The 11,690-nt window shown below is 51.8% G+C and overlaps 1 protein-coding gene across 1 annotated transcript in view; it reads left to right on the forward strand.

The window, feature by feature from the left end:
• LOC119963626 (polyserase-2-like) overlaps window positions 1-11,690 on the forward strand; it is an 84,205-nt gene that overhangs the window by 11,483 nt on the left and 61,032 nt on the right. Inside the window, exon 5 of the mRNA XM_038792955.1 lies at window positions 7,118-7,310. Coding sequence (XP_038648883.1) covers window positions 7,118-7,310 — 193 coding nt within the window. The remainder of the gene's footprint in view (window positions 1-7,117; window positions 7,311-11,690) is intronic.

The raw sequence follows: 11,690 nt of genomic DNA on the forward strand, positions 1-11,690 counted from the left end.
TGAGGGCACCAGAGAGACACAAAACTCTCCAGGAGCCCCAGTAATATATCTTTACGGAAAGCCCGAGGCAGAAGCACCAGATCATTTCCTTATTGATGTTTCAGACAGTGGTGAATGACAAGAAAAAAGCCCTGTGGCGGGCAGTGCAAGAAAAAGCAGCGATAGAAGACGATCTAACGGGAGAAGCATTAAGTATGATAGGGAGCGGGACTTGCCGCGTGCCTCCCAAAGGCCAACCCAGCGAGGCAGCAGCCGGTATCTAACGTCAATTAGGGCCAGAAATGATCCTCCACGAGCTTCATGAGCAAACCCAAGACAGCATGCAGCCATGTCACCTCATCGACCAGCTCCAGGATTCGGAGATGCAGACCTGGACAGAGTGTTGGACGCGGTGGAGTCAAGACAGGGCAGCATGATAACATACTGATTAGCACAAGTGCTTCACAGCTCCAGGGTCCCAGGTTCAGTTCCCGGCTTGGGTCACTGTCTGTGCGGAGTCTGCACATCCTCCCCGTGTGTGCGTGGGTTTCCTCCGGGTGCTCCGGTTTCCTTCCACAGTCCAAAGATGTGCAGGTTAGGTGGATTGGTCATGATAAATTGCCCTTAGTGTCCAAAATTGCTCTTAGTGTTGGGTGGGGTTACTGGGTTATGGGAATAGGGTGGGGGTGTTGACCTTGGGTAGGGTGCTCTTTCCAGGAGCCGGTGCAAACTCGATGGGCCGAATGGCCTCCTTCTGCACTGTAAATTCTATGAAGACGGGACACCTTGGCCGGGAGTCTCCCGGAATTGGCGGGGCGGCCCGTACTGAGGCCAAGTGCGGCGTGAACCACTCCGGCGTCAGGCTGCCCGGAAGTTGCGGAATCCTCTGCACTTCTGGGAGCGAGGCCGCCACTGGAGGGGTTGGTGCCGAAGGGCCACCGCCGACCAGTGCGAGTTGGTGCATGCGCAGGACCGTCGCCATGTTTCCTGCGCATGCGCAGGGGGTTTCTTCTCCGCGCCGGCCGTGACGGAACCCGATAGAGGCCGGCACGGAGGGAAAGAGTGCCCCCACGGCACAGGCACGCCCGCAGATCGGTGGGCCCCGATCGCAGGCTAGGCCACGTGGGAGCCCCCTCGTAGCCCCCCCCCCCCACCCCCCCCACCCCCCCCCCCCCCAAGGACTCCGCTAGCCACCCTCGAAGCCATTTCACGCCGGCGGGACTGGCCAGGAACGCACGGCCGCTCGGCCCATCGGGGCCCGGAGAATTGCAGGGGGGTGGGGCGCTGCCAACGGCCCCCGACCGGCGCGACGTGAGCCCCGCCGCTGCCCGAAACCTGGCGCCGGAGGATTCGGCAGCCGGCGTCGGAGCGGCGGGGTGGGATTCACCCCGGCCCCCCCCGGCGATTCTCCGACCCGTCGGGGGGTCAGATAATCCTGCCCTTGTTCGCCCTAGGGGGTCGGAGGGTCAACCACAGGACAGCCAGTGCCACCTGGGAGGCAGTGGAAACAACCATCAGCTCAGGGACATGATGAGAAGGACCTCAGTCCATTGTAGTAAGAAGGTCACCGACCTCAACAGGGCCACATGGCTGAAGTGACATTGGTCCCCTGGCACTGGTCCTCCACACTCTTCCCCCGCCCTCCCTTCTCCCACGCAACGAATTGGCAGCTGGCACTACACAGCCCTCACCCCTGAGCACAATACCGCTACTGTGCACCCACTAGCATGACCCACCCATGTCCAGCAGCAGTGCCCATGTCGGTTGACCGCTATACGTGTCGCAGAGGTGTTTATCCACCGACCCCACCCAGGCGACCTATGACATGTGAGTTGTTCATGCCAGGCATAATGTTCCTTCCCTCTCACTGACCATTCTCCCGCAGGATATCCACCTGTTGGTGCCGACCCATTCGGGGTTCCCGCCCCCACATTCCAAGAGACCACCTCGGAGGGGAACTCCGAGGACCACCATCGATGTGTCACAGCTGTCATCCCCACCCTCCACCAGTGTAGAGACGCACCTCGATGGGCAACATGGACAGGCTTCTGGAGCACAATCTGGTGAGAACCACACATTGCTGATGTACATCAGATGGAGGTGGGAACATCCAGGAGAGACAGCAGCCAGAGGTCTGCTGGATTGCAGGACCTAGCTGGAACCCAGCCTTATGTCGAGTTTCTGGACAAGCCACTCAAAGCTGATGTAAACACTGTGGTGCGGCCGTGAAATTCAGGACAGGGCCATCACCTTGGAGTGATGGTAGACAGACCCTGGGAGGATGGAACTGGGTGATCGCGGGGGTGTGTGTGGATGTGAAGGGCATGGGGGAGGGGGTGAGATGATGGACAGAGCTACATCCTATGAGAAGCGGGTGAGGATGAGAGCCTCCCTGGTCCTCCAGACATACCGGACCCCTTTCTGCCACTGCCTGTCCTCCATCATTCTGCGGCTCCCTCGGGTCCCCCCCCCGGACCCGTCCTTCACGCAATCCTTGTCCGGCCCCTCCTCACCCTCCTCCTCAGACAAGGCCGCATGTCTTCCTGCTCCACTTCCAGCACACCGCCCCGCTGCTGTGCCACATTTTGGAGGGCACAGTAAGTCGGCAACGCTCCAGAGGTGTACTGCACCACCAGAGCGGGCGAGGCATTGGAACCACATTTTAAGCAGTCTGATGCACCACTCAATGACAGAACGGGTGGCCACATGGGCCTCATTGCATTGGGTCTTTGCATCAGCCTCTGCACTGGTGCCATCACCCAGGACCTCAGCTTTATCCCCAAGAGCCAACCAGTTAACTTCGGACGCTCCTGGAAAACGCCAGAGATCTCCGAGTGGCCCAGGATGTAGCTGCCGTGCACAGTCTCTGGGAAGCGTGCACACATGTGCCTGATCCGGAGGTGGAGGTTGCACTCAAGTTGAACATTCAGGGTGTGGAATCCCTCTTGATGAAGGGCACTCTCTTTTGCCCCGATGTGCGCAAGGTGACATGTGTGCCATCAATAACCCCCTGTACCTGGGGTATCTGGCATTGGCGGAGAATCCTGCTGCCCGGGCATCTTGATGGCTTGGCCCATCTTGAAGTTTGTATCATCTGAAGTCCGGGCATACAGAGCACCTGTGACTCCACGGATGCACTTGTAGGTTGCAGGTCGTGGTATTCCCCACTTGAGCCCTGGAATGAACCCAGCCTAAAGGTTTAGGGTAGCAGTGACCTTGATGGCCACCGGGGTTGGGTATCCTGCTGGTGCCAAGTCCGCAAGGACATGGCAAAGGTGCCATTGTTGAGACGGAGCCTCCTGCGGCACATGCTGTCCGGCATCTCCTCAAACGACAACGACATCTGTACACTTTGAGCTGTCACCAACCTCCACCTCTGGGTCCCTCCCCAGCCTGGTGTGCGGCCAGGTCCTCAGAGTATTGGAAGGGTCTCTGTACATGGGCTGCCACCTCGAGCCTACGATGACACTGCTGCTCCCACCTTCTCCGGCATCTGGACACCTGGGCTGCCACCAGCACCACGAGGCAGCTGCTGCGGGGTCCGCATTACCATCCATAATGTGATATCAGTAAGGAATTGGAGAGGGTGACAGACCGACAATCAGTTGTGGCTTCCACCCCAGGACCCTTGAAACCCCCAAGCCTGCCCGACCCTTACGTTCCCCAGCTTCTCTCAGGGTGCTATCCACCCTGTGGGTCCCCACCCTGTGCATCCATCCCGGACACAGATGGAGCCCCAGACACTGGACCCCAGACACCTGACGGGAACATTATGTGGACCGGGCTCATTTTCCCGCCCCGATGCACGCGCACTCACGCTCTGGTTGCGGGAATGTCCCCAGTGCTGAAGCCCAGCTCTATGGTGTTTGACTGTTGTCCACTGTCTCTGTGGCGTTGACACCTCCAGGGTTCAGGTAAAGTGTCCAGGTTTCATAGTTTGATTGGGATGGTAGGCAATAACACTCACAGTGACATGGAACGTGTACCTATGAAATTCCACTCGACAGCTGTGAAGAGCTCATAACTAACATTGCCAATTCTCTATTAGCAATAGCCTTCAGCTGTGCAGCCAGAGGCTCCTCACAGTCAGGGCGAGTTCTCTTAGAACAGTACAGCACAGAACAGGCCCTTCGGCCCTCAATGTTGTGCCGAGCAATGATCACCCTACTCAAACCCACGTATCCACCCTTTACCCGTAACCCAACAACCCCCCCCCCAAACCAACCTTACTTTTTTAGGACACTACGGGCAATTTAGCATGGCCAATCCACCTAACCCGCACATCTTTGGACTGTGGGAGGAAACCGGAGCACCCAGAGGAAACCCACGCACACACGGGGAGGACGTGCAGACTCCGCACAGACAGTGACCCAGCCGGGAACCGAACCTGGGACCCTGGAGCTGTGAAGCATTTATGCTTACCACCATGCTACCGTGAAGTTACCTTCACCATTTTACTACAATAGGGCTCTGCCCTGGGTGTGTTCGGTGGGACAGGTGGGCAGTAGTTGAAGTTGCCCCCATTATGGGCATACACAATCTGGGGGTTGGCATTTAGTAACCTGCAGGTGCCTGAACCCCTCACCCTGCCAGTCCAGGGACGACCCCCCACCAATGGTGCCCAACCCCCTGACCAGGCCCGTGCTCTCCCCAGGGATCTCCTCCCTCCCCCAAGCACTGAGAAAGCAGCTCCAGAGCCCCCAGCCTGCATGCCCAATTTCAAAGATGGCTGCTCACCTCCTCCACTCCCCTCAACAGCAATTCCGCCAACTTCTTGTTTTTAAATAGGTGTGCTAAAGAGTGCCCACATGTCCTCCCACTGGGGTGCCAGTTAGAGCTTGGGATGCCGTTAGATAGGGCGTCCATCTCATCAATGATATGGAGATTGCCCTCAATTGGTGTTAATTGGAATTTCACTATATCTGGGTCGGTTAGAACATAGAACATAGAACAGTACAGCACAGAACAGGCCCTTCGGCCCTCGATGTTGTGCCGAGCAATGATCACCCCACTCAAACTCACGTAACCCTTAAACCCGTAACCCAACAATCCCCCCATTAACCTTACACTACGGGCAATTTAGCATGGCCAATCCACCTAACCCGCACATCTTTGGACTGTGGGAGGAAACCGGAGCACCCGGAGGAAACCCACGCACACACGGGGAGGACGTGCAGACTCCACACAGACAGTGACCCAGCCGGGAATCGAACCTGGGACCCTGGAGCTGTGAAGCATTGATGCTAACCACCATGCTACCGTGAGGCCCCCGGTTAGAATGGAAACGGATCAGCGCCCTGCATAGAATCGGATTTTGGCCTCTACGCAATCTAACCAGGTGGCAAGGATCCAGGCCGGGCGCAATGGCGCCATTAGATTGTCCCCAGAATCAGAGAATGTTCGTGTCAAAACTGAGTTGGAAGAACTTCACCTGAAATACTGCCAGACATAACAGCAGACAAGTAATATGCTGAAAGAAGTTCTGGCCTTGAAAGACTTTTTGAGCAACCAATATGTACCTCTGGAAACATGCAAGGAATTAAAAACAAAATTGAATGGTCCTTCAGGTGAAGCTGCATTGGAGCTATCAGTAATGGCAAAGCAATACACTAAAATGCGAAGTGAGCAGACAAGAGTTGGACAAGAAAATAAATAGTTGAAAGAATAGCCAATTGTCCTTCAAGATCAAATTCAAACAGGACATCATCGTTCAGCATCATGACGGAATAAAGAGTACCTTGAGCAACAGAATGTCAGAACAGTGGAACAGACTCCATGAGACTTTGGTAAAATACAAGAAAACTCAAGGTGAACTAATTGAGCTTCCTAACAAAAAGAGAAATCCAGATAAGGATCTTTACTCACTACTAGGATACCTCAGGTCAGTGTTTGTTCCACTGAGACAGCACAAAGTTAAACAAAATGCCTTCAAAGTCACACTGGAATAACTGACAAGCCAGTTTTCAGAGAAGGCGTAAGAATGTTTTATATACTTGGAGTACCAAAGCAAACAGCTGCACATTTGCAAGAAACCGTGGAAATCCATTACATTTCCAAAGAGATATATGAAGAGACAAAAATCAAGAGCATCGAGCAAAGGTAGAGGTTCCCAGCAAAGAGTGTGAGGTGTTTCACAAACAATTAGCAGAAGTGCGATGAGAGAATTTATGCTTAATGGATGGCAGAGAGGAATCATAGTCTGCCAAAGAAAATCTGTTCAGTGTCAATAGTTAACTTTCACACACGAGAGGCCAGTCAGTAAGAAACAACAGGACTTATTGAGAATACTGGAGTGTCGCTGCATGAAGTACAATACTTGAAAGAGGACTTGAAATGTTTAAATGATGAACCGGTACAAACCAATTCAACAAAGATGGAGGAGTGGGTAGCCTGGGGGTGACCAGGGTGAGGCCAGGGGAGTGAAGGTCCTGCCAAATGTAAAGGCTGGACCCTTTTATAACTCCCATTCGCGGAAGATCTGTCAATCGCTGATTGGTCTGATGCTCTCAGAGATGGAAAATACCCCCCCCCCCTGAATATAAGGCAACATGTATCCCATCGCCAATGAAGGGAATGTCTGATTGGTGCTAAATTAGATCGGGTGGGGGGGGGGGGGGTGGGAAGAGGGTGGCACGTGGCGCAGTGGTTAGCACTGGGACTGCAGCGCTGAGGATCTGGGTTTGAATCTCTGCCCCACGTCACTCTCCGTGTGGAGCTTGCACATTCTCCCCGTGTCTACGTGAGTCTTACCCCACAACCCAAAGATGTGCAGGGTAGGTGGATTGGCCACGCTAAATTGCCCCTTAATTGGAAAAAAAAATAATTGGGTATTCTAAATTTATTTTTAAATTTAGATCAGGGAAGCCAAATGTCTGTTTGGGAGAAGGGGTTGGTGCGTGGGTCGGTTTGCCACCAGCTGTCCAGCTGGTGAACTAGCCCACCACCACAATGATTAAATTCTGCCCGTATCTCTCCCCAGATACTCCTTGACCTGCTCAGTAGGTGCAGCATTTTGTGTTTTTATTTCAAATTGCCAGCATCTGCAGTATTTTACTTCAGACACATTTACATGTGCAGTGTTAAATACGTCCGAGGTATATTTCTAATCAATAGCATACTGTATATTTATTTGTTGCAGGGAGATTCTGGTGGACCATTAATATGTATGATGAAGAACAAGAAGAAAGAATACAAGGGCATTGTTTCAGGTGGCATTGACTGTGGAGAACCCACCAAACCTGGCATCTATACACGTTTAACAGAGAAATATCTCCACTGGATAACAAAATATGTCAGGATTAAAAGCTATAACATGACAAAGGATCAGATCTGATGGTTAATCTATACATATCGTGCAATGCCTTTCCCTTACATTGGCGTCGCTTTTTAATTGATAAACACTTTCAAAGTTGTTTTGTCTGATTGGTTGTAGAATTTAACAAAGGTTAAATTGGACAGAGGCTCAGAACAATTTGACATGTATCGTTTTAAATGATTAAATCTTGTACTCTGACAGCTTTGATTCATTTTGGCAGACAGTGTTTAATTTAGTGGAGCGTTCTTGCTCATCCTACATCACCCAATGTTTCTGAAACAGTTAAGGACTGTACCAAATTAGATCAAGAACCAAGTCAACTGATTTCATGTCAGAGCAGATTGGGGTTTATTCCCTATTTGGTCTCTTACACGGGGACAAGGTGTAAACATTTTGATGAAGTGGGCACCCACCAGTCCCACCTAACTTTAAAAGCTCTAAAGGCATAAATACATTTCAACTCACTCTGTGACATCCACACACAGATGATGTTCTTTTACCCTGAAGGTCCGGTGTAGTTTTGTTCAAAGTAACATGATTGGTAAATGCTTGTAATTTGGCAAATTCTGTCATTCTGATTAAAAATGGAACAGAATTATTTTTACTGCACTCGTTGCCTCATTCATTTGTGACAAAGGAATTTCCACCTTCCACTTTTCCTTTAGAATCCAGAGAAACCCCCCCCCCCGCAGACCCATAGTTTCTTGGCGATGCACAGTGTGATGAAGGACAGCACCCCGATAGGATAGATTTTTTTTTTTACATTTGTCATATGCAGGTAGTTGATATGTGTTTTTATTTTACTCATAAGCCTTGGCCTCTGAAGCGTTAAATACCCTTGTGTGAATCAGCAGGTTCATCGGTGAATTCCAAATACCATTCAAACGGCAAAAGACAAAGTAATGTAACCAGCCCGATGAGTACAAACCTGTGAGACCGGGGGCACAATTTTCCCACCACAACGAGACCAGTGCAGAGCTGGGTGAATCGCGGGAGACGCCCAAATAGTGCTTCGCGCCATCCGCAAAATCTCGCACCCATCCGCGGCGTCTGCTGCTATCTGCATCATGCCTTCATGGGGTATGATCCAGATAATGGCTCATTTAAATATGCCAACACTATATTCACCCAGCGCCTGGGCGTCAAGGGCTGCACCAGCAAAGCCTCAATTGGATACCATTTAGTACTGGTTTCCTCAATTGTGGCTCAGGTGTGATATCTTAGAAGCCTTTAGAGCATCTCAAGTGGTCAGGGACAGGGCAGGGTAGTACCCTGGCACACCCCCTGACACACAGGCACCATGGCCTGCCAGCTTGGCACCCTGGCACTGCCAAACTGACACTGCCAGGGTGACTTTTTGGAACTGCGAAGGTGCTAGGGGCACTATCAGGATGGAAGTGCCAAGGAGTCCATGTGCCAGGTTGGCACTGCCAAGGGTCAAGGCCAGAGGGGCCATGCCCATGAAAAGGGAGTGAGGGGAGGTTTGCAGGGGCCACAGAAAGGTTGAATAGGTGAAGCGGATGCCCTGAAAGTGGGGGTCCATTCAAAATGGTGCCCCGACCTATGAGGAGCCGGTCCTGCTGGCGAGCTCAGCTCCCCAGTGCTGGCAAAACTTTCAAAGTGTGGCCTCGAGAGAGAGAGAGAGAGAGAGCGAGAGAGAGAAACTCCCCAAGGGCCTAAAAAATGGCTAAGTGCCGCTGAATAGCAGTGTCAATCTCGGCACCACAAACGTCATGAAACACCCCAACAGAGAAACCCAAAACTGGACTTTTAAATCTTTCCAACGAATTGCTCCCCAGATAAACTGGAAACAATGCAGATATTAGTGCTGTCAGCTGGGAGAAGCTGGTCTCATTCCCTGAGTTAAGTCTCTCCCTTTATATGAATATGGTGAATACCCATGGAGACTGACCTGAATCTATAATCTTTATTATTATCACAGGTAGGCTTACATTAACACGCAATGAAGTGACTGTGAAAAACCCAGAGTCGTCACATTCCGGCACCTGTTCGGGTACACAGAGGGAGAATTCAGGATGATCAATTCACTTAACAGCTCGTCTTTCGGGGAGGAAAGCGAAGCACCCGGAGGAAACCCACGCTGACACGGGGAGAATGTGCAGACTCCGCGCAGACAGTGACCTAAGCCAGGAATCGAACCTGGGACCCTGGCGCTGTGAAGCAACAGTGCTAACCAGTGTGCTACTGTGCTGCCTGGTAGTTAGCTGAAATATGAAAGTCTGGGTTAGCTAGAAGCTCTCAAAGGACTGTTACTCAGGAAGGAGATTTTTTTACAATTGTTCTATTGGAGGTTAGTGTGCAATTCAGAGTCCTTCAGTAAAATGTAATTTGAGATGTTACTACGAAATGGTTAACAAAGGAGGGTGACCCTGTATGGTACCAAAGGGATTTGAAGTTGAATTAAACTGATAAATTTGGATGCGATTCAGTGGACTTCAAACTAAGTCCGCCGGCGGGCGTGCTTAATGGGGTGATTCTCGGTGGCTGCAGCACCGAGAAACATCTCGCTAATTGACGGCACTTTGCCTTTTTGTATTGGCCTCGGGGAGTGATTTCCTGCTGCCGAACTTCGAGCGCCATTTTCTCCGGCAGCCCCGATTTCCCCCACCCCCTTTCAGGCATTCCCCATCCCCACTTTATTAACCCCCTCACCTTTCAACCTTAGGGCAGCCCCATGAACAACCTCTCCTCACCCTCCCTCTACTTGGCAAGGCCCCCCACCTCGGCCCGACCACTGGTAGTGCCAACCTGCCAATTGGGAACCGGGTACCTTGGCAGTGCCAAGTTTGCAAGGCTCATTTAAATATTCAGATCTGAATCTGAGGAAGATCCAGATCGCGCCAGGCGAAGCAAGTCGGATGACTCATGATCGGCCCAGCGCCCGCCGCAGATCCTGCTTTGTGGCTCTCGTGCGATTCATCCGTTGCACCCAGCTCCATGCCAGAGGCAATGGGGTCACTGAATTGCGCCACTGGAATTTAAAACTAACCTCAGTAATGTTGGCTATACGACTACCATTGACTGCTGTAAAAGCCCATTTGATTCATTAATGTTCTTTAGGGAAGGAAATCTAAGTCAGTACCATAGAAATGAGGTTGACTCTTAATAACCCTCCTCAACAACTTAGCAAGCCACTCAGCTAAAGGGCATTAAGCGATGGACAACAAATGCTAGCCTTTCCAACAGTGCCCACAGCCCATCAAAGAATAAAGAAAAGCAAATGTCACATACAAGCTGGATAGAGTTAATCTGCCGCAATTTCCACCATGCTTAGATGTAAATGAGAAGTTCAATGGCATCAGATGAAATGTGAAATGTACTTTTCCTTCCTATAAAGTAAGGACCTCATGTAAATGTTCATTTATTACACCCCTTGACACATAATCTCATATACCTTACTATTCATGAATAACACTTCTCAATCTTTGGGGGACATTAATTAGAAGAGTTCCTCTGAGAAAGGAAACGAAAAGGTAGGCCATGCTGATTAGTCCATTAGTCGCCTGTTTGATCCGTATGTGGGCAGCCCATTGTCTGATGTTGCCATGTTAGCAGGATTGAACCTCAGTGTAATACTGAGAGCAATGGCGATCTTCCCCCATCATTGGTGCTGTGCTCTCGATGGTGCAAATTGAATTTCCCCCACAATTCTTTCAGGAAAATTAAAATTAAAACATGCCTGAACTAAAAGGAGCTGTGCAAAAATAACATAAAGCAATTCAGCTTTCTCTCATGGAGCTTCCCTTGCTTCCATTCCAAATAGGCGCTGAAGGAACAAAAAAAGATGCCCTTAACCTGAAATAAAAAATTTTAAATGCTGGAAATATTCAGCAGGTCTGTGAAGAGAAAGAGTGTTTTAAGTCAAGGTGGCCTTTCATCAGCTCTGATGAACGGTTACCTTGGGCAGAATTCTCCGACCCCCCCTTCGGGGTCGGCAGGCCCCCCGCGGCGATTCTCCGGCCTGCGATGGGTTGAAGTCCCGCCGCTGAGGGGCCTTTCCCACCGGAGTGGATTAAATCACCTCTGGTGGCGGCGCGGGCGGGCGCCAGGGTCCTGGGGGGGCGCGGGGCGATCTGGCCCCGGTGGGTGCCCCCACGGTGGCCTGGTCCGCGATCGGGGCCCACCGATCGGCAGGCGGGCCTGTGCCGTGGGGGCACTCTTTTTCTTCCGCCTTCACCATGATCTCCACCATGGCGGAGGTGGAAGAGACCCCTCCCCTGCGCATGCGCCGGGATGATGTCAGCAGCCGCTGACGCTCCGGCGCATTCGCGGACTTCCGCCGGCCGCCGAAGGCCTTTCGGCCCCGGCTGGCGTGGCGCCAAAGGCCGTTCACGCCAGCCGGCGGAGCGGGAACCACTCCGGCGCAGGCCTAGCC

The sequence above is a fragment of the Scyliorhinus canicula genome, chromosome 3, assembly GCF_902713615.1.
Source record: "Scyliorhinus canicula chromosome 3, sScyCan1.1, whole genome shotgun sequence".
Classification (NCBI taxonomy): Eukaryota; Metazoa; Chordata; class Chondrichthyes; order Carcharhiniformes; family Scyliorhinidae; genus Scyliorhinus; species Scyliorhinus canicula.